Here is a 27,966-nt window from a genome sequence, read left to right on the forward strand (position 1 = left end):
ATGAAAATAAAGAATCCAGCAGTTTCATTATTTCACATACTTTCTACAGCAAGACCAACAACCGGGTGGTACATGCTTTTTGAACAATGTGTTCTGATATAAATACAATACCATTTTTAAATATATTTTGATATGTACAATTCTATAAAGCAGGGGGTTTTAAAGGTGACCTATTATGCCCCTTTTTACAAGATGTAATATAAATCTCAGGTGTCCTCAGAATGTGTCTGTGAAGTTTAAGTTCAAAATACCCCATTGATTTTTATGTTTTAACTGCCTATTTTCGGGTGGGAGAAAAAATGCACTGATATGGTGTGTGTACCTTTAAATGCAAATGAGCTTGTGCTCCCCGCCCCCAAGCTTGTGATTCCAAAACACTGAGGCATAAATAAAACAGGAGATGCTCACACAGCAAATATAACTCTCAAAATGGATCATTACAAACTGTTCGTGATGCAGCATTTCAGATCACGTAGGTATGGCATGTATTTTGTGGATGTTTGCTAACGCTCGATTCTGAATGAGTTTGATAGCGTGCTGCACGGCTAAAGTGGCTAAAGCTACACACTGTTGGAGAGACTCAATAAGAATGAAGATGCGTTTATGAATTATAAGTGTTTTCGGGTTAAAAATGAAAATAACGACAGGGCTCTGGTCTCCATAAATACGGTAAGAAACAAAGGTAACTTTAGCCACATTTAACAGTACATTATAGCAACATGCTAACGAAACACATTCAGAAAGACAAAATGGCGGCACCGTGGATGAAAACATACAGATTAAGGGGTGGTAACATTAAAATAAGATCCCTTTCCTACGTCACAAGGGGAGCGAAATCTGAGCGGCTCGTTTTTTCACATGCTAGCAGAGAAATGCTTACCAAAACAAAGGTTGTCCCTTTTTACGTTTTCTGGGTTTGTAGATGCACCGGGGACCCGATTATAGCACTTAAACAAGGAAAAAGTCAGATTGTCATGATATCCCCCCTTTAAATTTTTTGACAAATCCCTAAATATGATTGTCGTCTTGCAAGGAACCTCCTTCCTAAAATGAAAGGCAGCTATATATTTACATGTATAAAGACATATTTATACTGTGAAAAGGATTATAAATACATATAAAATATTTTCTGGAAAATATATTTCATTCCTATTAAGAATTTAATTGGGCCAATAGAATAAAATAATTCTGGTTAATCTCATGATTTACGACTAGACTTTAAAAGCAGAATGAAACTTTAATAATTATTTGAAATTTTGTAAATTGTAACATTTACATGATATTTTTTATTTTTATTTATTTATTTTACATTTTTATACCATTCCATGGATATTAAAGTAATGAATCTGGTACTCATTTATGTTTATAAATTTGTGCTCATAATTTTATATACCCCTTTTGGAAGCTTGTTTCCACCACTAAATAAAAAAATGAAAAAGGTAATTCCGACTTTTTTTCTCACAATTGCGAGTTATAAAGTCAGAATTGCGTGTTATAGAGTCAGATTTGCATATCACGTCAGAACTGCGAGTTATAAAGTGGGTGATATAAAGTCAGAATTGCACAATAAAAACTCGCAATTGCGAGAAAGTCAGAATTGCGAGTTATAAAGTCAGAATTGCGTGATATAAAGTCGCAATTCTGACTTTCGAATTGCCGAATTGTGATTTTTTATCGCGCAATTCTGACTTTATAACTAGCAATTCTGACTTTATATCACGCAATTCTGACTTTATATCACACAATTCTGACTTTATATCACCCGATTCTGACTTTATAACTCACAATTCTGACTTTATATTACCCAATTCTGACTTTATAACTCGCAATTCTGACTTTATATTACCCAATTCTGACTTTATATCACACAATTCTGACTTTATATCACCCGATTCTGACTTTATAACTCGCAATTCTGACTTTATATTACCCAATTCTGACTTTATAACTCGCAATTCTGACTTTATATCACCTAATTCTGAATTTATATCACCCAATTCTGACTTTATATCTCACAATTCTGACTTTATATCTCGCAATTCTGACTTTATAACTCGCAATTGTTCTGAGAAATTCTGAGAAAAAAAGTCAGAATTGTAAGATATAAACTCGCATTTGAGAGAAAAAAAAGTCAGAATTATGAGATAAAAACTCGCAATTACCTTTTTTATTTTTTATTTCATGGCAGAAAAAAGCTTCCATAACAAACCCATCTGGAATCTATACATAAAATATTCTTTTTAAAAATAGAGAAAAAAACATAAAAACTGCTTATTTAATATTGAAGAAGCTGCATAATAGATTTTACATAATCCACAAGACAAAAAATTACACCGTATTTCCTCATTTTGCATGTCTAAATTTGTGTAAAATCATCAGTATAAAATATTTAAAAAATTACATAAAAATATAAAAAATAACCATTTAAAATATAAATATTTTTTTAAATAAATAAATAAATGTTGACTTCACATAAAAAAAACATTCACATTCTGCAAAGAATGTAAACTTAACCGTATCAAATTACCATGGTATTACCATCTGACAAAACCACTGTACCATGATCCACCTCAGCACTTTTAAGAGAAATACATAATCCTGTCAAAATCGTATTAAAGCACCTAGACTACATCCAGACAGCTGAATATGCACACACACACACACACAGGGATAAACACAGTTGATGAGCCTGGAGGAATGATCTTAATCGCTCACATGTGTCTCTTCCTTTAATTGTATTTCCATAATTACAACATAATTAACGTGGCATGTCCATGTCTACATGAGCAAGACGCGCTGCAATAATAAATCAATCACGCAGCACGAGGTGACCATGATGTGGTTGGTTACAATGCTCTTCTGGGACGCCGCGGAGAGTCCATTACTGGACCTGTGTCTGTAATTATGTCTCTATATCAAGGCCCATTCTTTTCCTTCCACTCACTTTCTTTATTGATAAGCTTCTCTGTAATTGTGGTTTCCCATGGACGTGTGCTAACAGTAATGCTCTATATTATTGCAGGCTTGTGTGGGAGGGAAAATGGGGAATGTGAGCCATTACTGTGCGACCTATGTGATGCAAAATGAAATGAATTATGGGTTAACGGCAATAAGCAGAGAAATCCAAAGCAGTGTGAGCGTGAATACAGATTTTTAGTTCTGGAGTGGCGAGTTCTTTGAGCCAAACAAGGTCACAATTGAACGCTTTTTGTATCTTCTTCTACCTTCTGACCTTCTTACCTCCTTGACTATTCATTTCTGTGCAAAATCGCTGAATAGTGGACAACAAAACATAAGCTCAGCTCGACTTTGATGGCTTAGACTTGACGGAATGAAAGATGGGTTGAGGTTTTCAGACGTGTTCTTACAATATAGCCTGTTTTTTTCACACTGCTTGACCTTTCTTCTGTTGAGACGGCGATTTCCCTTCCATGTCTGTCAAGGCATGTAATTCAGTCTCCGTGATGCTTTGTGTAAAGTAATGCTGGTCAGCAAACTCAGAAAAAGCTTTGTACCACAAATGTTTCAATGTTTTGTCTAAGATATTCTTTTTGAAGTACATTAAAGTAGACATATCACAGAAAAAGGTTGCTCTCTTGCTTATTTGCAATGAAAGATTTTGATTTTGTACTATGAAAGCATCATCTACTATATCCAACACAATCAGTTCAACCATCTCAAAACAGAGATCATTTATATAAATTTAAGTCTTAAAGGTACAGCAGCACAAGAAGCAGTTCATTATTTACTCACCTTCATGTAATTCCAGACCTGTAAGACATGAGGGTGAGTAAATAATAACAGAATTATCATTTTTGCCTGTGTTTTAGTTTTACATCACCATTTTCAGTCCATAAACTCAAAGAAAGCTAAGCAAAACACACACATCTAATACTATAAGGGGACTTAAGGGAAAACCACACAAACTTAAAATAAAATAGAAATAGAAATAAAAAATAGAATAAAATGTGCTTCAAAAGTGTAGACTATATCCCAATGCTACGTCGCACCTCTTGAAAGAAATTCAATTCAGACAGTCAATCAGTTGAAAGCAGTGAAGCGAGACGTACATCAGAAGATCAGAAGCGCTCGTACAGAAACACATTTCAAAATGTTCTCTGGAAGCTTACCAGTTTCTCGTGAGATCTGAACGAAAGCCTCCACGCCGCTCTCTCCATAATTCCCCTCAGATGCCAGTGTGGAGACGTAGTTCCAGCCCATGGCGGTCACAATGTCCAGCATGGCTTGGGCCTGGTAGGAGTCAGGCGGCACAACCCGGGAGAAGAAGTCGTACCGGGTGTTATCACTCAGCTCCGGCGCTGTGGATGCGTAGCTGATCTGAGGGATCTGTAATAGGGGAGAAAGAACAAACTGTTATGCAGGAGAGATTTTAAAGATCACATTTTCAAGAACTGAGCCAAAAATAGAAAAGTTCTTAGAGAGGACCTATTATGCCCTTTTTCAAAGTCTTGGTTTTGTTTTTGGGGTCTATGTTTCATACTTAAAAGTTCAAAAAACGCAACATTTTTCACATATTTTACATTGTTGCAGCACCTCTCTTCCCAGTCTGTCAGTAACGCTATGTTTAGTTCCTGTCTCTATGAAGCCCCTCCTTCCAAAAAGCGCAATTTGCTCTGATTGGTCGGCTAGACCAGTGTGTTGTAATTTTCTAGCATGTTTCAGAAATGTCATGGCCCTTACCATAACCTTGAGTTTCAACACAATACTAACTCAACCAGGCCTCATCAAAGGGAGATATTTTCTTTTACAGAAATCGAACAAACGGCTGGTAGAGACTACAACGAGCTTCTTCCCGGGTTGGTGACATCACAAACCCCCAAATTTACATAAACCCCGCCCCCGGGAACACGCAACAAATGGGGTGAGGCCATGTTGGGCTGCTTTAGAGAAGAGGAAGAGTTGTTGTAGTAGAGTGTCTTTGACATGCCGTCATTTTACGCCGGACTGTTTCACAAACGAGGGTCAATTCGAACGCTGGATTTGCACAAAAGATTAACATGACGGCACATGCTAGTCGATAAGTTGAATCAACTCCACAGCAACTACATAAATTTATCCACTAACCATTCAGAAACGTCCAGATGCATTCTATAAGTTGTAACTTCTTCCTTAGTCTCTCCATCAGTGTCCGACTCCGGTTTGAACAATGTAAGGCTGAACACCGTTACTGACAATCATCATTTTGTCTGCGTGAGATTCTCCTGCTTTGTTGCTGTTGAGCAACCGAAGTGCAAGCTGTTGAAGCTCCGCCCTCTTCTGGAAAGCGGGCCGGGAGCAGCAGCTCATTTGCATTTAAAGGGACACACACAAAAACTGTGTGTTTTTGCTCACACCCAAATAGGGGCAAATTTGATTAGACTTGAGCTATAATAAATGATCTGTGGGGTATTTTGAGCTGAAACTTCACAGACACATTCTGGGGACGCCAGAGACTTATATTACATCTTGTGAAAGGGGAATTATAGGTCCCCTTTAAAAGCTGTAACACCCCAAAAAAAATCTGATTATTCTGAGTACTCAATTAATCATGAAAATAATCGACTAATTACTCGATTACCAAAATAATCATTAGTGACAGCCCTAGATTACTTAAGACATTTCAAAATGCACCTGCATTGTTTTGCATTTTGTGATTTTCAGTCGATTAAAAGACCATTTTTCCAGTCATATATGTTGTCATTGAAGATTTCTTAAAAATAGTGTTAAAATATCGTCTTGTCTCGTTCTCATGAACCCTATATCATGTATCGTCTCGTGAGCTAAGTGTATTGTCACACTAGAGAAAAACACCCAAGTGACTAGTAAGTGACTTTTTTTTCCCACCACCTAAAGGGACATGGTGGTGGAAAAAAATATGATATGGGAAGAAAAAATGTATTTCAAAACTTTTGTGTTCCCTCAAGAAACTGCGTTTGCTTGCAACGCAAACAATTTGCAAGTGAACCCAAAGTTTCTCAGGGGAACGCAATACATTTGGGAGAAAACACAAAAGCATTGACATATAATTTTTCCTCCCATCTCATATTTTTTTCCATCACCATGTCCTTTAAGGGGCTCTACCCTAAAGAAAGTTGAAAATGTAAAAAAGCATAATAGTACCCCTTTAAGAGCAAGGGAGAAAACAAAAAAAGTTTCAGCCCAAAAAGAAGCAAATATTGACTCTTTTACAAGAGTTAATCATTAAATTCTGCCTGCAGTAAAATAGAAAATGCACAACCATTTAAAGCAAGCAAAGGTGGAGCGATGCAAAACCGCTTTAGCCCAAGGCTATTGATGCAAATGACTACCAACCCGTGAGGTGATGCAAAAGGCGAAACAAGACCAGGTAACGAAGACAAATCAGTACGTGTTGTGGTAGAAAGAATCGAGGTGAAGCCTGCCAGCAGGCAAGCTGGGTAATGGCTTCTTGTGGCGATTGACGGTGTGATTGATTTCTCCTCAGCCAAAAGGCCAGGCTGTCAGCCGGAGCCCCAGAGGCTGCTCTCATCAGCATTCATTGCAACAACGGCACGGGAGAGAACCGGCCCGCAATACAAATGCCATTCACCGGCTGGCGAATCGGGTACCGGCGCTTTTTCTCCCACAACCCCGAATCGCACGCTTGTAAATACAAATGTCACGGATGTGTTGACATGCCTGTGAAACAGATGCGTGTGGGGGGGGTTATGTGTTATTTTGGGGAGTGTTATATCAAAGGTGCAGCACGTATGGACTGAATGCCAACACTAGACTTTATTCACACCTTAAAAATAAACCTTTTGTCTCATGATTATCTGGTGATAAATGACAAGAGAGTGTCAGATTTCCTACTAGATTAAAGGAACTTTTCAGGCTAAATACAATTTAAAAGGATACAAAAATACAATTTACTCTACGAAACACAAAAGATGATAAAAGATGATAATTTTATAATGAAAAACTACTTTGGTCCCCATTGACTTTTCATTATATGGACAAAAAATGGCCATTTTCAAAATATCTTGTGTACAACAGGGTTTTCAGGCAAGTTTTGATCATGTAGATAATCAAATTTGATACAGTAGGATTTATAGGGTTAATATGCAGTTAATATGCATCATAATATATGTTAAAATAATTCTATCGCAGATAGAAATACTCACACTGTAAAAAAAAATATTTTCATGATTTGTTATCACAACATTTTTTTTCTTTGGTCAAATCAACTTCAATAATTAATGTGGTTCAGATAACATAATATTTTGAGTTTCTGTTGATTAAATCAATCGCCTTAATTGTATCAACTCAAATGTTTAATTTTAATGAACTCAAAATTGTAAGGCAACCAGGCAACTTACTTTTTTAAGTTAAACCAACAATTCTTTTTTACAGTGAACAAGACTAATGTTGGTAACTTATAATCAGAAGTTTATTCACTTATAAATGCCCCTCATCAAAAAGTGATACTATTTATAACAAAAGCTACGCATTTCTGCTTTAAACCCCCATAGAGATCCATTGTAAGTGCATTGCTGTAAACATTTTTCACTTTTACAAACTGAGGGACGGAATGAGGTTACAGATGCTGTCAAAAGATGTCAGATTAGTTCGCATGTGAATTTTGTGTGGTTAATAACATGGTTTCGCATGCAAATTTCAAGCTTAAATGCCATCTTCCTCTCACCGTGCACACATAAAATTCATATGTTTCCGTTCATCAGAGAAAGGCATTTTGGATGGTGCATGGAGTAACTTTTAAAAGAGGTAGACTCTTTAAAACAGTTTAAACTCTACCCTGAAGGTTCACTCTGGAACATTTCATTCAGCAGCTCAAGTGAATGACAGAAACTTTAAGTAGCTCAAGAGAGACAGAGTCTCTCTCTGCTTGTTCAAATGCCTCCTTTCAGACTTCAGCCTACAGTGTTTGGAATTTTGCTGCACGGTAAAGGTTAGACTCAGAAATGATGCCTGTAGAACTTAATTTCACGCTCATGTTTCCAGTTTAATAAAATATTACAGACCCACAAAAGAGATGCACAGAAGACTAAAAACCTAAGACTTTTTAAAGCATCCATGAGGGAAATCAAATGTGATTCTTTCCATAAAATAATATAATATCGCTGATGGGGAGAAACAAATTAACCTTCATCAGCACTGCAATAATATTTCCTCATACAATGCAAATCAGAAATGCATAATAATAATAGTGTGCAATTTCCATTGTAAACTATATCAAGTTAAGAACCCGTAACTCTTTGAATTACTTTTGCTTCAAGAAAATTTGATGCAACTGTGATTTTTTGCCAGGATTTAACAGTACATTTTTTAAATGAAATATAATTAAAAAAAATTAATTCATATGAATTATTAATCACAAGTGAGCAAATAAATAAGAAAACCCTTTTTTTGTGCAGAAGTACTTCTTCTGCCACGGATTCAAATCTTAAGTTGCCAGTTTAGCAGTTGTGACCAAGCCTCCATTACTAATTTTAAAACGTCACTTTAGAACTAGTAACAAAGAAAGCTTCACTGAAGCTTATTGTATTATGTAGAGTAGAGCATTATGGTAGACTAAACGAGTGTATTACCTGCATCTGATATAGCATTCATTCTTCAAGTCGACATCCATAATATTATATCCATTATAAAGAATCAGTTTGAATGTCCACTGAAGAAAGCAATATCTTTGTCTTTGTCCTTTTAAAAGATTTCCAGCGCTAAGACTTCCTTGTTTCCAAGCAGTCCCTTTCAATTTGCTACTGACTCACACATAAAGACAGTCTTTGCTGCCATCTTATGGTGTAATAATGTAACTTTCACTGAAGTCAAAATCACAATCACTAACGGACCCTTTCTCAATACCAAATACGGCTTCGCATCGTGCCTAACAATGCCCTTCAGCTATGGCTTATTCACGATACAGCCCTAGCCTCGAGTACCTTATTGCTTTTATAAAACGGTTACCACACAATACAAATATTAAAGCCAAAAATATGTATCAATGCAACTTTCATGAAGTAAAGTTTCACTAAAAGCCTTCCTTCCACCGGAAAAAATAATCCCTGACCGTGAACAGCAGCAGAAGTTACATTTTTACATCATTAGATGGCAGCAAAGACTGTCTTTATGAGTGTGTCAGTCAGTAGCGAAGACTTTTACACTGAAAGGACTGAATTGTTGTGGAACAAGACGCAACTGACAAATGCTTTGACTAGCGCTGTCAGTCATGGGAAAACCCCTTAACTGTTAAAAGGACAAGATAATACATCGGACATTTAAACAGATTTTTTATTATGAACATAGGACTGACCTGAAGGAAAATGTTAAATCTGAATGCAGGTAATAAACTCGCTCAATCGATCTCTTTCTCACAGTACTCTTCTACATAATACAGTAAGCTTCAATGAACAATATCAACTGAGAACAAACAGTTTACGTTGCTAAGAGTGGTTGCTAAGGGTGTTGTGTAGTGATACAGAGAACCGTTGGGTGAAGCGGTCATAGCCGTGTTTTATCATGAATAAAACCCAGCTATTGACCAATCAGAATCAAGGACAGGAACTAACCGTTTTATAAATAAAAAATAATATTTATTGAACAATAATATTTAAATAAACAATAGCCATTAGACAATAGGAAATAGGAAATAAACAAGCAAAAAATTCAGTCAAACATACAAAAGCAGTGCTCTAGTACAGGATTTAAGTTAAATATAGCCTAAATATAAAGTTATGAAACTTAATTTTCCCCTTAACCAAAATCAATTTGCTCTGGAACAAATAATAGATTAATAAGACCTAAGATTGCCTGTTTGCCACCCCTAATGAATTATATCTCATGTTTAACCGCTATCTACATAAGAAACAATGGCAAATTCCCGAAGGACTGGCCAAGATTAAGCTGTTCTCGGCGGATACATGAGTGCTGAATGGCCGCTGACAGCCTGGAGCTCTAATCTCTGAAAGAGTCTAAACAAATTGTAAAATAGGCACTATGTTTATATATGAGTCACATATTTGAGGTCTAAATAACTACATTCTCACATAAAAAACAATAAAAACTAAATTCTGTGACACAACAATAGTAGTATTTGTGGATATATGGTATAAAAATATGGTGGATTTGCTCGACTGCCATGACAGTCGCTGCAAGCGGATACAAATGGTGAAATGGTTCAATTGCTGGTACTGGGGGAATGACTCTCGGCCAATCAGATTCAAGAACCAGAAAGAACTGTTGTATAAATAATATATATATATATATATATATATATAACACTTTACAATAAGGTCCCATTAGTTAACGCTAGTTAATGCATAATTAATTATTGCATTAACGCATAACAATGAGCAATATATTCGATTCAGTATTTAATAATCTTTAACATTAGTTAATAAAAATACAACTGTTCATTGTTAATCAAAATTAAGATTAATAAATGTTTCAGAAGTATTTGTCATTGTTAGTTCATGTTAACAAATGTAGTTAACTATTGTAATAACTATAAATTACGCATAATTACATGCAACTAACACTAAAACAAACCCTAATCCTAACCTTAACCCTATAGTAAGTACATGTAGTTGATTAATATTACTCAGTACTTGAATGTATAATTACAACGTAACAAGGACACCTTAAAATAAAGTGTCTCCATATATACATTTTTCAATGCGATGAGGGGAAGAAAAAACTTAAAGGCTCTACAATATCAGACTTATCTGTGTACTACATTTATGAGAAATTTTCAAAAGTTCAAGAACGCAAAGATGACTTGAAGCAATTGCAACACATGATTGCAGCATCAGCTACAACTGACGGCTGTGCAGATGGCAGGATCATTTCACTGTCTGTGGTTTTGCAAAGAGTATGAGGGACATATCAGACATTACTTCTGAGAGCTACTGTCATCCTCAGACGTCTCGGGCGTCTTTTGTCTGAGAAATGTGGAATGAGCGTGAGGAAGCGGAAGAAAGTCTTTTGGATTTTAAAGATTTCTCAGAGGATTTGCCATGTGTTTTGTACTTTATATTAGCTATAAAGTGCTCTGGTACTCCAGTTGAATAGACTACTACATACAGACATTACACTCAGTCGTACAGATACAATGGGAACAGAGTTATTAGTTGTACACCTCAACAGTGATCGCCCACTTTCTCAGTGGCCTTGGTTAAAGTATTTTCACCATTCATTTAAAAAATTCTCCATTAAAGAGCTCTGAGCCTTAAACCAAACCACCATGTTCAGAGTTGTGCTTCAAAGTTAATACAAGATACAAGACTTTGTACTTGATGTCTTTTATGAGGCAATCCAATGAAGAACCAATGATTTAAAGCAATTAGAAACAATGGTACAATATAAAAGCTAATTCAAAACATGAATAAATACTTTCAATAATATACATAATTCTAAAATAACAGTAAAATTTCCACTAATTTTCCATTAGATTTTTAATTCATGAACTTTTAAAAATGAAATGATAGATCGACTATAAAATTACACTTGTATTCAGGGACAGGCATTAAAGTGGTTTAGATCGTACCCATCAGACAGTTACTATTTTGTTTATTTAAATGGGGAATTATCCAAGTTAATGTAAATTATGGAGTGCTGCAAGGTTCTGTATTAGGTCCTCTGCTATTTTCAATATACATGCTCTCTGTAATATTATTAGAAGACATTGAATTAGTTTCCACTGTTATTCCGATGATACTAAGTTATATATTTCATCACGACCAGATGAAATCTCTAAATTATCCAAGTTGACAGGGTGTGTTAAAGATATAAAATATTGGATGACCAGATTAAATTTGGATAAGACTGAGGTAGTACATATTGGACCAAAAACCTGCACACAGAATCTCTTAGAATACAATTTGCAATATACATATATATATATATATATATATATATATATATATTGCATTGTATTACTTATTCAATAAGGCAGCTTGACTGTAGCTTAATTCCTACTTATTATTATGAATTATGAGTAGCTTGTAGAGTGGGACGCTACCTTTTCAAAGGTTCATAAACACACAAAGATCTACATAAGTTCATAGTGCTTTGAATTTTTAGCAACAGACACACCAACAAAAGTGAATGATGTGGAATTTTAAAGACTCATACCCGAATTTTAAAGCGTTTTGTTTAACTGTTGTTATCTTTTTAATCTCTATGAAACAAAGCACACAGTCATCTGTGTTTGCTTCCATAATGGAGCTGTCAAATCTAGAAAAGCCCTCACTGCTGATAGATTACATTCAGACAATACTAATTAACCTCTCTGAAGACCTTTATTTAAAACACTCGCTGCAAGAGAAGTGGACGCAAATTACTGCGGAGTGAGAGATGTTAGCGCTTAATCATTCACTCATTCATTTTCCCACCTTGGCCTTTTTTGAGGCATACAAAAGTACACACATGCCATAATTATGTATTCGCCATCCTCGAAGGAAGTTTCACATAACGCTGCAGAACTACAAGTTGCTAACAGAGTACTTTAGCTCACATTAGCATTAGCATGAGTTCCCTCAGGAAGTTCCTGAGGGTAAAAAAAAGTCTGTGCTTAACATTACTTGAAGAGACTTTCTCATTTTGTTCTAAAACATAAATTTACACTGTCATACCTCAAACATGCATTTCAAAACCATTGTTTGCTTTAAAAACGTAATAGTGCTAGCATGTAGCATCTTATTAGCACACTTCCTTTAGATCTGCGGAAGGTGCTCCATTTAATTAATGACACCAGATCTGGCTGCTAAGCTGTGTGTAAATATGCACCAGGTTCATGGTCTTAATGCCATGCCACAATGGGAGCAGGTTTTGTCTACTGAGGTGATATTTATTTAGTAATCCTGATGTTTTCTCATTCTGGCTTCATGGACGGCTACTGCTGTTTGATCTGGGGTACCTAGAGGAAGGTGTGCAAATGTCAGAGTTATTTGTTTGACAGACAGATGTCATCATTTTCCTCCTCCGGTCTAGCCACAGGAAGACAACATCATGATGACTGAATATACATTCTTTATGTTTGCCTAAATAAGTTGTCACAATGTGACATTCAAAAGCATTAATAACAGGTCACAGCTATAGAGTCGCTGTTAGGGCATACGCCATCGCTGCCTTCAAGTCTTCCTGAGATGCTCCTATTTCCAGGTTCTTATTTTATCCATGTATAAAAGTTCACAATTTCAAATTTGACTACTTTTAAACTATTTTTCACTTGCCAAAAAAATACAAGACACTTTTTAGTGCTAGTGCTAAACAACAAAATAAAGTGCAGTTGATGGATAAAGAGGATGTGCATTATGTTCTGTGTTATTTTAATATTTTTATATACTATTATAGTATTTATTAATATTTAGAATTAGCTTTTATTTTTATATTTTTAGTTTAAGTTTTAGTCATTTTGTTACGAGCTATTTATTTATTTATTTATTTATTTATTTATTTATTTATTCAATACTTCTATTTAGCTTTATTTTTATTTCAGTTTCAATTTTAGTGGAACTAGAACAAAAAGCATATAAGAGACATTTTTCACCTAAAAACTGTCTCTGATTTTTTTTTCATGTTTAATTTTATTAACTTTAATTTTACAGCAAAATGACATAATTAACAATTAGCCTTGAATTTCCTTCAATCAGATGCTGGTAGAGCTTTAAAGGTGCTTTAAAGGGGTCAAGAACTGAGTTGTTTCATTGTTTTATAATGTTTCCTGGGGTGCACTTATAATGTTAGTATGCTTATTATATCAAAAATTGTCACAATTTAGAAATAAAAGGCATTTTTCCTACCCTGATTTTAGCCCTCTGATTTGAACGCTCTGTTTTAAGGGGCGTGTCTGCTGTGAGACTTCAGTGTAAACGCCCACTGCTGTGATTGGCTGACATCTTTACATATGAAATAGCTAAATATTACTCTCTCGAAAACTTTTAGCAGGTTTTTAGTATTACAGCTTTCAAGGTTAACTAATCGTGAAAAGTTGCAGTGATGAACACTGTAGCCGATCACAGACATGTTGTTGAGTGCGTGAAAGCAGTGATCTCGTCATTGTAACTCAACTTCTGCACACTAACCAATGCTTTCTTTATAACTAGCAGAGCAAACTCAATGTAACTAAGAGATTTGTTGAATAAAACGTGAGTTTTGGCGCTAGTCTAGAACTCAGTCACTGATAAACTTGCGCTGTTTGATTGACAGCTCTAGTGATTGTGAAGGGAGCGTTCTTTGATTGCTTTTAATATATAACTTAATCACTGTTTAAATAACAGTGTTGAAGTTGATGAAGTTGACTGTTTAGTCACTGGTTTGATTTACTGACACATAGACAAAGAATATCTGACTGTACATGAATCATTACATATCAGATCAGGCATTAGAATTAACACAGTTACTTACATGTTGTTGCATTACTGTCGAGTCCATATCGTAAAAGTCTATTTGCAAAGCCTGCGATGAAATGCGATTGATTTACCAAAGAATTCACAGTGAAATGTACCGAATACAAATAAATAATGCTCAACTGAGACATTCACATTCTTGAAAATAAATAACCATATTCCTAGCATTAGGATCCTTTGGAAGGTAGACTTTTTAGTCCTATTTTAGTCGCTCTTCTCTCCTCGTCATCTCACTAACATGCCAGTGGGCGGGGCTAACATTGCAATGATGAAGTAGCCGTTTTTTTCCTCTGCGGAGGCAGCGTTTCACCTATCTATGAGATAGGGATATTCCTGGATCAGTCGTTCGCTGAGCCTGGTGTCAATAAAAGCTTTTATTGGACTGACAAGGAAGTTTTCAGTTCTGAAACTTACAGGATATTCTTACAGTATGATACCTCTTATATATCAAAAGCTCAAGGAATAACTGATTTCTTAATTCATGACCCCTTTAATATACTGTACATTTGAGAAAGTTAAAAGGAACACCATAAAGAAGGAAATCAAACACCATAATTTAATATTAAACAGCATAAATGTCACTGTAAACACAATTATGGCCCCTATTAATTACCAACAACAACTATTTATAGTCCTTTTAAGCTCTTATTCCTTGCCTGGGGAAACTAATTAAATATTCATGATCAAAAGCCAGTGGCCACTCCCATTCTGCCATAATGCCACTTGAAACAAGCAAATGTTTAAAATTAATTGACATAAGTTTGTTAAAGATAGACAAAACATAGTACCATATATGGGTAAATGCATACTTTATGTGTACTAAAATACACTTATATGCATAGAGTACATTTTTATTAAGTTTGATTACGTAAAATGAGGAAAACATCCCATACTTTTATGGAGGACAGACCACAAAAAAGTTTCACTATCAGGAGATGTTCTATATTTCAAGTGTACGGATGCAGTGACATTCGACTCACTTTAGCTCCTTAATACTGAGTCTAAAATTGATATGATGACACCTTATCTGAAGGCCATTGTAAAGAAGACCAAGCAGTGGATTTAGATAAGCCTCAACCGAGCGAAGCCGCAGATATCGCGCGGGCGAGGTAGATCATTCTCGCACGCATTGTCATCTGTCTGCCTTTCATTCTAAAATTACACTCCCACTGTGACTGAATCCACAAGAAACCCCAAGCTATTCCTGCCGATTCTCGGGAGTTTGCGATGCAATTCTCACTCTGGCTCGGGTAACCTGCTTGTGCAGCGCTCAAACACGCGGCATGTGAGAACTGCCATTTGTGTGCCATTTTCAGCCTCACACCTCTGCCTGAAAGCACGCCACTCTCCAGAGGCCGCTGTCTTCGCTGAAGAGTGGAATCATGCTTTTGCAACTGCCTGCATCTCACACCCCAAGCGCATAAAAGCGAGTGTGCTCCTGCTGTACACAAGGCTGAGTCTTTCAAAGGACTCCAGCCTGGTACAGCGGACGAACATTGAATAACTTGAGGTACCGTTGACGTATTGCAGCCATCTTTTAATCGCCTGTGTTGAGACCAGCGAGACCGAAAGTGACAGAGCGGTGGTGTCTGGAGATGGGACAAATATATCTGCTAATGTTATGCACGAAGAGATATTGTGGCCCTTCAAGCTGATAAACGCTGTTTGCTTAGGCAGAACGCATCTGAAGTAAATGGAAGTGAAAGCCCGCTTTGGGCAGGATAAGATGAAACAAAGAGATGGCAGAGAACTGAATGTTCAGTCCGGGTGAATAAGCCTGTTTGCTTCCGCCGTTGATAATGTTATAACACCAGAGTTGTGGTACATTTGTTCACGCTCTGTTTTCCTCAGAGATTTAATGTCTTCTCAATCTGAAGATCTCTTTTCTGTTACAAGACGGGTGTACGGCTATTCAAGTCAGTGGCGGATGGTGTTTTATAGGAGACAAGAGGCAAAATATGTGCTGTTCTTCTGTGGAACACAAAAGAAGATATGTCGAAAAATGCTTTTTTGTCGATGCACTTTTAAAAAATAAAGGTTCTTTATTGACGTTGATGGTTCCAGGAAGAACCTTTAAAGGATTAGTTCATTTTAAAATGAAAATGTATTCACCCTCAAGCCATCCTAGATGTATATGACTTTCTTCTTTCTGATAAACACAATCAGGGTTATATTAATAATCACCCTGATGCTCCCAAGCTTTATAATGGCAGTGCACGGAAACCACCTGTTTGAAACTCAAAAAAGTGCATCCATCCATCATAAATGTACTCCACATGGCTCCAGAGGGTTAATAAAGGCCTTCTGAAGCAATGCGATGCGTTTGTGTAAGAAAAATATCCATATTTAACACATTATTTTACTTTATATATATATATACTTCCGCCAGACTTCCTTCCATATTCAACTTACGAAAAAAGCGTAACTGACGTCGTGTAAGTTACGCTTGTTTCGGAAGTTCAATACGGAAGGCGTAGGACGTAGCGTAAGCGTTTTGAACTGCGAGTGTCATTACACTTTCTTTGTAAGTTATTTGAAAAAGTAACTCAAATATTTTGCTGTAAATTGAAAAGTAATGTGTTACTTTACTAGTAACTTCAAAAAAGTAATCGGATTACATAACTCCATCCATGGAACCTTTTCATTGCACAAAGGTTCTTTATAGTGGAAAAATGTTCTCTAGATTATTGAAATGTTATTCACACCAAGAAGAAAAAATATTCTTTTAGGAACTGTTCACTGAAAGAACCAAAAATGGTTCTTCTACACTCTTAAAAAAAAAATAAAGGTTCTTCATTGACATTGATGGTTCAGAACCTTTAACATCCATGCATGGAACCTTTCCATTCCACAAAAAGTTCTTTATAGTAGAAAAAGGTTCTTTAGATTAATAAAACGTTCTTCACATGAAGAAATAAATGGTTCTTTTAAGAACTGTTCACTGAAAGGTCCTTTGATGAACCAAAAAAGTTCTTCTATGGCATCACTGCGAAATCCAAACTTTTGGAATCTTTATTTTTAAGTGTGTGGAACCTTTCCATTTCACAAAAGGTTCTTTATAGTGGGAAAAGGTTCTTCAGAAAATGTTCCTCACACTAAAGAAATAAATGGTTCTTTTAAAAACTTAGAACAAATGTTCCAATTGATTTTTTTGGGGAGAAGACCCCACCTTGTACAAAAAACTACAGCCCAATATCCCTTATTATAACATAAACCTGAAATTATCAGCAAAGCACAAGCTAGACGATGAGAATCAGCCATTTCATATCTTATTGATCCAGACCAAACAGGTTATCAAGGGACGACGCTCATTCAATAACACACACTGCTTATTCAATATTCTAGATATCAGCAAGAACACCACCACCAATAGAAAAATAACATCTCTAGATGCAGAAAAAGCACTTGAAGAGAATGTTTTACAGTAAATGAATAAAACAATCTGTACATTCCCCCTAGGGCATCAAGAACACCACCAAAATTCAAATTACAGCAAGGAATCAGACAATGAGGTCTACTTCTCATTAAATCCACTGTTGCTACGAGAAGAAAATTATAATATTACAGGGATCCCTGCCAACAACATCTACAACAAAATCAATCACAAAACCTGCTTCTATTCTGACGATGTTTTCCTCCAAAACCCCAATACACTCCACAAGGTTTGTGATCCATTTTTCACAATTTAGCTACTAAGCGGAAGATTTGATATCTCTACATCAGCAGCATCACTTATCTTTCAATGCGCATCTCTATTAAATTATCCAACAAATCTTATTTTAACTTTATGCCATTCCTAAAAGCAATAGATGTTGTAAATGACTAGATCACTTACTGGATGCAATTACTGACAATCCCCAGTCACCTATGTTGTAATTGTCCATCAATGAGCTCATTTTCATACACATAATCTATATACATTCATAAGCACATTGTTTCTCTTGCCTTCTCTCAGTCAATATTGAATGTCGTTAAATGTTTTGGTACATATAGTTGTCCCTTGTGAAAAAAAAGTACACTTTAACATACTTTTAAACAGAGTATACTGCAAGTTAATTGTAGTTGAAGTTTATTAAAATTTAAATTTATGTTGTGCAATTTAACTGTTTTTTTACCCCTTTAAGTAAGACTTAAAGGGAAAGTTCACCCAAAAATGAAAACTATCCCATGATTTATTCACCCTCAAGCCAGGTGTATATGACTATCTTCTTTCAGACGAACACAATCTGAGTTATATTAAAATATATCCTGGCTCTTCCCAGCTTTATAATGGTAGTGAAGGGGGGGCCAGATTTTGAAGCCCAAAAAAGTGCATCCATCTATCATAAAAGTAATCCATACGGTTCCAGGGGGTTAAGAAATGCCTTCTGAAGTGAAGCGATGGGTTTTTGTAAGAAAAATATCCATATGTAAAACTTTATAAACTATAATAACTAGTTTTTACTATAATAAAGAGGGACCTCTCACCCGACACATGAGGTATTGACGAACACGGAAGTGCAGAGGAGAGAGCAAAAGAAAATCTGCATCAGAGGTCACTCTTTTGCAGTAAATCAATGCGTATGTCCGTCTGCCGGAAGCTAGTTATTATAGTTAATAAAGTTTTAAATATGGATATGGATTACAAAATCCCATCGCTTTGCTTCAGTAGGCCTTTAACCCCCTGGAGCCGTATGGATTACTTTTATGATGGATGGATGGATGGATGGATGCACTTTTTTGGGCTTCAAAATCTCGGCCCCCATTCAGTACCATTATAAAGAGCCAAAATATATTTTAATATAACTCCAATTGTGTTGTTTATATTTAATTTAGAAAATGTATAACTTTGGAACAACTTATCAATTGTTTTATAATTTAAGTCCTGACAGGCATCTTTTTCTAAATTTTTTGATTAAAAAATGTGTCATAAAATATCAATTTGTTATAATGCAAAGACATATTTAAGTATGCTAAAGTGATCAAGTGATCTCTTTGGCATAACTGTATGTCACATTACATGAGTTAAATGCTTTGTGATGCCGATGCATGAGGTTTCAATTATTTGGTAAATTAAATCTCTTACATTATTACAGCTGGTATCAAAGCGCTGCCACAGGACGAGATGTTTGTTCACCTGAAATGTGATTTTGACATCAAATGGGACCACTGCAGATAACCCCATCCCCAAAACAGATGATACAATGCTTTAATTACTGAAGATAGCAACGCTCATACTAATTCTGATACCCCAAATGAGTGAATTTGTTTAAGTGGATTATAATGAGCCAAAGGCCTCGAGGACAAGCACATCTCACTCAGATTCTGTCAGCATGAAGAAGCAAACAGGATTTGCGCTCTCAAAGGCAATGCTGTCGATTTAGTGATGACATTAGCATAAGTCACCCCCTGGGCAAGCACAGAAATTTGGAGTGGAGCTACAATAGTCAAACTTTATTTTTTGGGTTGACTGAAATAGGATATTTGTAATTAGTGTTCGGTAAAAGATGCAGATACACAGGATGGTAACATCCTGAGGGTCTGAGACAGTAATGGGAACGATGGCAAGATTGTTTGCAGCCAGGTTGGCTACAGGCTCTGAACAGCATTATAATTTGCCATTTCAGTCATTTGAATAGTTTTCTTCTCATTTGGAAACCTAGAACAGTTGAGTGAGCCTGAATTATTACTTGCACGCCAGTCAGAAACTGCGGCAGAAAGAGAACTATAGACGATTTAATAATAGTTCAAGGGTTAGTTCACACAAAAATGAAAATTCTGTCATTAATTACTCAACCTCATGTCATTCCATACCTGTAAGACCTTCGTTCATCTTCTGAGCACAAATGAAGATATTTTTGATGAAATCCGAGAGCTCTCTGACTCCTCAACAGACAGCAATTTAACCACCACTTTCAAGGTCCAGAAAGGTAGTAAAGACAAAAAAATATTTATTGTGACGTCAATTAACATGACGGCAGAACGGAACTGAAAAAAAAAATCAGCATATGAAAAATCACTGTATGAAACCGTGCCAAACATGATGTCACGCCGATAGTCGAGCTCCAAAAATAATCTCGTTTGGCTATAAGGACTTTGGATTGGACCGTGTCAATAAAAAAAGATTTGCCATATGCAGAATATGCAATGCAAAGATATCTGACACTACAACCACAACCTCAAATTTCATCCGACATTACAAGAACCACAAGGAAAGGTAAGAAAGTCATTTATTTATAGTTAAATTTCACTAAAACCTATAACGATGATTCAATGAAACGAAGTTTTCTAGGTAAAAATTGCACATGAACGCCCTCCCATTTCGAATGCGATAAGCTCGTAATCACAATTTCAGAAGTGGGTATTATCAAATTTCCAATAGCACGTGAAGGCAGCATTAATCTAAGCACTTCTAAACGATATGAAATACGTTAAAAAAATAGCTAGGCCTACATTCAAACTAATTTTAGGTCCATACATTTCAAATCTAATTGTAGGACAATAATTCAATTCAAAATACTATTAGGCCTATATCTATAGCATCCCATGCCTATGCAACACATTTTAGACAGATTTGATTAAATTAGATTAGACAAAATGTTCAAAATTCAGAAATCCAATCTAATCTGTCTAATCCAATCTGTGTAAGCAACACAGTTTTATTAGCAATCACAATGTAATTTTATTTTCAGATATTAATGTAGCACATATACATATATAATTCACATATAGAAATGTGTATAAAATAAATAATATATGTGTATATATAAAACGGTTAGTTCCTGTCCTTGATTCTGATTCTGTCAATAGCTGTGTTTTATGCTTCACCCAACGGTTCTGTGTATCACTACACAACACCCTTAGCAACCACTCTTTGCAAAGTAAACTGTTTGTTCTCAGTTGATATTGTTCATTGAAGCTTAATGTATTATGTAGAAGAGTACTGTGAGAAAGAGATCGATTGAGCGAGTTTATTACCTGCATTCAGAATTAGCATTTTCCTTCAGGTCAGTCCTATGTTCATAATAAAAAATCTGTTTAAATGTCCAATGTATTATCTTGTCCTTTTAACAGTTAAGGGGTTTTCCCATAACTGACAGCACTAGCAAAGCATTTGTCAGTTGCGTCTTGTTCCGTGTTCACAACAATTCAGTCTTTTCAATGTAAAAGTCTTCTCTACTGACTGACACATTCATAAAGACAGTCTTTGCCGCCATTTAATGGCGTAATAATGTAACTTCTGTTGCTGTTCACGATCAGGGACTATTTTTCGGGCGGAAGGAAGGCTTTTGGTGAAAGTTTAATTCATGAAAGTTGCATTGATACATATTTTTGGCTTTAATATTTGTATTGTGTGGTAACCGTTTTATAAAAGCAATAAGGTACTCGAGGCTAGTGCTGTACCGTGAATAAGTCACGACTGAAGGGGTTCACTCCGCTTCGCGTCGTGCCTAACAACGCCCTTCAGCTGTGACTTATTCACGATACAGCGCAGTCTCTCGTACCTTATTGCTGACACATAAGATATGTATATAAGTTCATTTTTCAAATTAACCTCTACTTATTTTGGTACTGAGACTTGACTTGAACTTGTCAGTACTTGACTTGACTTGCTTGGGGTGAACCACTGACTTGACTTGACTTGCTTGATTTGTCTGCATGTGTGACTTGTCCCCACCTCTGCTTTGCAGACCTTTTTCATGCTCAAACAGCAACAGTACACACTAAAGAAAGCTGAAAATGTAAAAAACCATATTAAAAAAGCAATTAGTACTCATTTGTTGAATTGACATGAACATCTCTTTCTAGAGCGTTAGAGAAGAACAAAGGCAAGAAAATCCCTGTAAGCGTAAGCAAAACCCTGCACATTTAATGCTGGCAAATTCTGTCAATTTTCTATTCCATGAAAGTGAATAGGGACTGGAGCTTAACTCCATTTTTCAGTAGCATGACAATCTGTAACTGTTTGTTTTTGTGTCATATATTGCTCTGATTTCAGAAATAAATTGTTCTCATCTGGTAATTTATTTATTATACACTACAGTTCAAAAGTTTGAGGTTAGTAAGAATTTTTTGTTTTGAAAGAAAATACTTTTACCAAAATCCCTTTAAGACAAGTCATTTCACTCAGCGGCCATCTTTGAAACGCCTCTTTTATCTCTTTGAATGGGGAAACTTCAAATTCTCCAAAGCTGTTTGCCAAGCTTTCGATTAAATTTCATATTTGAAATCACCAATGAAATCTGATAACAACTGTCTCATAAATTTTGTTTCTAAACGCTGGAATCATGACAAAAAAACAGTATTTTTCAGGCTGGATCAAGCTAATGCGCATGCTCAGTCCTAAGTGTGTGTCTCTTTAGGAAGCGCACGTCTGACTGTTTCTATAGGAACCGGAGCTTCTAACGGCCGCTGCAGTGACGCAATGACTTTACCAATCGGCGATTGGCTCTTATTTAGAAGGCGGGACTTATTCCGCCATATTGCATGTTGCACTTTCTCCCATTCAATAACGATATGAGCATCTTGTGTTATTCTATAGTCTTTGCTTTTATTCAGCAAGGATGCATTCATAGGAAATAATAAGATATAATAAGAAGAAATAAGCAGCAAATCAGCACATTTGAATGATTTCTGAAGGATCATGTGACACTGAAGACTGGCGTAATGATGCTGAAAATTCAGCTTTGAATCACAGTAATAAATGACTCTTTCGAAATATACTAAAATAGAAACAGTTATTTTAAAGTGTAATAAAATTTCATAATATTACTGTTTTACTGTATTTTTTATCAAATAAGTTCTGCCTTGGTGAGACTTCTTTCAAAAACCAACTACAAACATTTGAACGGTAGTGTATATTTGAAAATATTAAAGGCTATTACAAAAAAGTCAACAGGCATCACAGGCAATTGTATTTTTCAACTTTGTCGTAGTATCATAGCACCATATGCTACCTGCGATGACTCACTTATTTGGTTCAGGTGTTAATTGCATCTTTAGTAATGACCTATGGGATTTACATTACATTAGCTCTCTCCTCAGAGCATTTGAGGCGTCTTGTGCTTCTGAAAAGCTCTATTCCCTACAGCGGCGGCAGAATAATTCCTACAATCAAAGCGCAACAAAAGAAGACAAAAGAAAGCACACTTAAATGCATGAATACTTGATTATAGACGCTGCTGTCCTCATGTCTACAGCAATTTCTTGTGTGCTTCTAGCAGTCACTAGATAGATTAGGTCTGCCCACCACTTTTTTAGCCTTAAAAAATGCTGTTTGTCACCTAAGAGGCCCATTCAATGTGATTGAATGCCCCGTGCTGACCATACAAACCTAATGGAGGAGGATTTATTGTCAACTTCTTGTCCTCTGCTAATATTTTCCCATGCTACTCAATGGTGCCCTAAACTACGACACTTATTAAGTCGGAAAATGTATCTAGCGGCACGCGCTAAAAAAATTATGTCCCTCTCCTGCCTTCCCTCGCTGTCTAATTATCCAAAGACGAGCTACCTGCACATCACACAGCACATGAACCGGTAAGACAGATCCACAGAGACTACAGACTTGAGGTAGCTACGCTAAAAAAAGAGTGTGAGCACTAGAGGTGGACAGTATGAACAAAAACATATGGCTATAATGGCAACGGTTTAGAATATAGATATTTTTTTGCTGAAAATTCAAATGAAAAATGGTTTCCATAATAAAATAAAGCAGATTTTTAATTTAATAATATTAAAAACAATTAAAACAAAAAATAAAAAATGATTAATAATAATAAAATAAAATAAAATCTAAAATAAAAAACAAATATTAAAATATATAATGCCTATTTTTAAATAAGTCAGTGAATTAAAGGGCCATAACACCTGAAAAAACACAAATTACTAACATTCAATGTATAATAAAATTATAAAATATTAACAATAATTATTTAAATTAATAAAAAAATGAACAATTTTAATTATTAAAAAAATAATAATAATACAAGTACTGCTTATTTTTAAATGAGCGAGTGGATTAAAGATTCATAAAACCAGAAACCATAATTTATTATTATTCAATGTAAAATCAAATAAAATTAATTAATTTTAAAATATATATTTTTAGATAAGCCAGTGAATTAAAGGGCCATAACACCTGAAAAGACAAATTATTACCATTCAGTGTATAATAACAATTAATATTAAAAATAATGATTTCATTTAATAAAAAATAATTAACAATTTTAAATATTAAAATATAAAATTTAAAAAAAGCAAGTTGATTAAAGGGTCATAAAACTATAAAAACAATGTATTAATATTCAATTTAAAATAAAAATAAATAAATTAATTAATAATAATATATTAAAAAACAAATGAAAATGCCTATTTTTTAGATAAGCCAGTGAATTAAAGGGTCATAAAACATGAAATAAAAATGTATTAATAATTAATGTAAAATAAAATTAACTTTTAAATATTAAAATCTAAATATATATATATATATATTAATAAGCAATGCCTATTTTTAGATAAGCCAGTGAATTAAAGGATCATAATACCTGAAAACACAAAATAATTCCATTCAGTGTACTGTATAACAAAATTTATTAAAAATAATTATTTCAATTAATAAAAAAAAAAGAAATTAAATATTAAAATGTAAAATTTAAAAATAATAATAATAATAATAATGCTTAATTAATGCTTATTTTTAAAGAAGCAAGTTGATTAAAGGGTCATAAAACTATAAAAACAATGTATTAATATTCAATTTAAAATAAATAAATAAATAAATAAATAATATATTTTAAAAAATGAAAAGTAATGCCTATTTTAGATAAGCTGGTGAATTAAAAGGTCATAAAATGTGAAAACATAATTTATTAATATTATTTGATGTAAAATAAATATTAAATATTAAAATCTATGAAATATATTAATATAAGTAATGCCTTTTTTTTTTTTTTTTTTAAGAAAAGCCACTTAATTAAAAGGTCATCAGAACCAAAAATTACAGTTTTCGAGATGTTAACACCTGACTCAAAACAGTAAAAACAACACAACAAAACAAACAGTTATGAGTTCAAATTCAGATGCATTATGTTTGAAGCCATATATCTAATGCAGCATAACAGTATAGTTTCTCTATCAGTTGTCACGTTTTCATCATTCCATATTATATAGTCCCAAACCGCCCCTAGTAAGCACTGCATAAATGAAAGAGCACTTGCAATGAGAGAGGTGGAAAAAAGGATACGATGACCCTCTTATATGAAGCCCTGACTCAGGTTTGGAAGTCTTATGAATCTCTTTCTTAGAGGAAATGAGATGAAGTCACATCCCCCAGTCTCAGGAAGAGGTAAGCGCTCGATGTGATTAGCAGTGTAGAACCCAGTGCACATCCTGGATCTTTTTGATCACGGGCCTTTGGAAAATGTGCAGAGAAAACAGCTGATGGTGAGTCTATGAAATGCAGACTCAAGCCTGGGATGGAAATGAACTGGTCGCATTATCGCCAGCCAAGCGCACAGAATGTGCCAGAACATTCTTCGAGCTCCGTCAGACAGCTACCTGTGGTATTTGGCTGGCATTTACAAATGTAGCCTCTGGTTGAGGTAAAAAAAAAACAAAAGCTGAAACTAGGGGGAATGCAAGCAGGAAATACGTGGCAATTAAAGAAAGCCGCCTCCATCCCAAACAGACCGGGTTATGTAAGACGTGCAGGATAGGAGATGGACCCATCCATCACAAACCTGCAAATTACCAATTGAAATGCTTGAACAATGCCCGAGAAGAAATGTAAACTAGATCTTGGTACATTTCATTAAAAATCACTTTGAGGTTCGATGTGGGGACAACAACCTTAGAAACATGCAGGTATAAACAAAGTAGCTAACTACACTAAAAGACACTAATAAAAATTAGCCATTTAATTCATTAATTCCTTCATTCATTCAAGCAAATAAATATATATTTATCTGGTTGTCACATTGTGGCTGTAATGAAGGCACACGATGAAAGGAATAGGGAACAAAAGAATACACAGGAGATGGCAGGATTTACACAGAACAGAGGCTACGTTCACACTGCAGGTAAATGCGTCCCAAACCAGTTTTTTTTGCCCACATGTGACTCATATCTGTTTTCCCCATGACAGTGTGAACAGTACAAACCACATGGAATCTGATCTTTTCAATTCTGATTTGTGCCACTTCCATATGTGGTACTAAATCCGATACAGGTCAGATGTTTTGTAATGCGACTGTAACGGACGAAGGCCAGTAAGAACTGTGCGTGTAAACCTCACTCCCCTGATCTCAAGAGATGCTTTAGCGACTGACACTAGAGACTGCGGTCTTTAGACTCCTTGTTAGAGCGCCCAACTTCCATGCCGGCAGACCAGGGTTCAAGTCCCAGTTCGAGCGTGAGGGGTTACATTGGTGCCGTGAAGTTTAGGGGGGTGAGTGTAACAGACATAGGCCGGTAAGAACTGTGCGTGTAAACCTCACTCCCCTGATCTCAAGAGGCGCTCTAGCAACTGATGCTAGAGACTGCGGTCTTTAGCCTCCTTGTTAGAGAGCCCGACTTCTATGCCGGCGGACCCGGGTTCGAGCCCCGCTTAGAGCGGGTGGTTCGAACATGGGTTGCACGACCACAGTGTGAACAATCATCGGAATTCATGCGATTTTTACGTCACTCGAGATCAACATTCATCACGATTCTGTGCTCATGGGAGTCTATTCAAAGATTTCACATACCCAACATTATCAATCAGTCAGTAGAAGGCAGTGATGTGTTACAGTATTACAGAGACAGCTATATAATACAAGTAAACATGAGGGCTCGTATCATAAAAGTTTCAAAACTCTGCTCTCTTTTGTCACATCATTGTCTTCATTTTTCATATTGCCTGCGCTTGATTTCACTGGCTTCCGCGACAGATCACACTATAAATAAATGCGCAATCGCTTACTTTAATGCTCTCCGTATTTACTTCTGTATGAAGCACGCTGTGTGTGTTGCCAAGTCCGTAATTTTCCCGCAGAATTGGATTACTTTTTCACTGTTGCCGCGGGTTGTTTTACAACTCCGTGGGTTGAAGCGACCGCACTAATGCAATATTTAACCCTTGGAATGTAATTTTTTTCCAGGATACCCCACGGAACGCGATTGGGCTAATTTTAAGAAGCAATTGAGTGGATTTTGTGGTAAAAACCTGGCAACCCCATTTGTATCATTGCGCATGCAGGCCAGTTCAGAACCATGATCTGTTCACACTGGAAATCTGACATTGGCCACATTTAAAACAACAATGTGAACAGCTATACAAAAAAAATCAGATCTGAGCAAAAATCGGAACTGAGCATTAAGGCTCGCAGTAAACACAGCCTAAGGAAACTCAGGGCTTAAATACAAGGGGAGAGTAATCAAAGTTAACAGGAACAGGTGTGTGGAATCTGATAGCACACATACACACATACACATCTTGGAGACATCTATTTGATGTCCGTGTTTACGTCTGGAAGACATATTTTTTATAGTGTTTGCTCATCTGGAATACATCTATAGGACGTTTCCTGTCAGATGTCAAATAGACGTTTAGAAGATGTCTTTA

The 27,966-nt window shown here is 35.6% G+C and overlaps 1 protein-coding gene across 2 annotated transcripts in view; it reads right to left on the bottom strand.

The window, feature by feature from the left end:
• Window positions 1-27,966, bottom strand: part of grm8b (glutamate receptor, metabotropic 8b) — a 163,512-nt gene that overhangs the window by 102,013 nt on the left and 33,533 nt on the right. For both annotated transcript variants that reach the window (XM_051884858.1, XM_051884855.1), the window contains exon 3: window positions 4,131-4,347. In XM_051884858.1, the coding sequence (XP_051740818.1) occupies window positions 4,131-4,347 (217 nt within the window). The remainder of the gene's footprint in view (window positions 1-4,130; window positions 4,348-27,966) is intronic.

The sequence above is a fragment of the Ctenopharyngodon idella genome, chromosome 24, assembly GCF_019924925.1.
Source record: "Ctenopharyngodon idella isolate HZGC_01 chromosome 24, HZGC01, whole genome shotgun sequence".
NCBI lineage: Eukaryota > Metazoa > Chordata > Actinopteri > Cypriniformes > Xenocyprididae > Ctenopharyngodon > Ctenopharyngodon idella.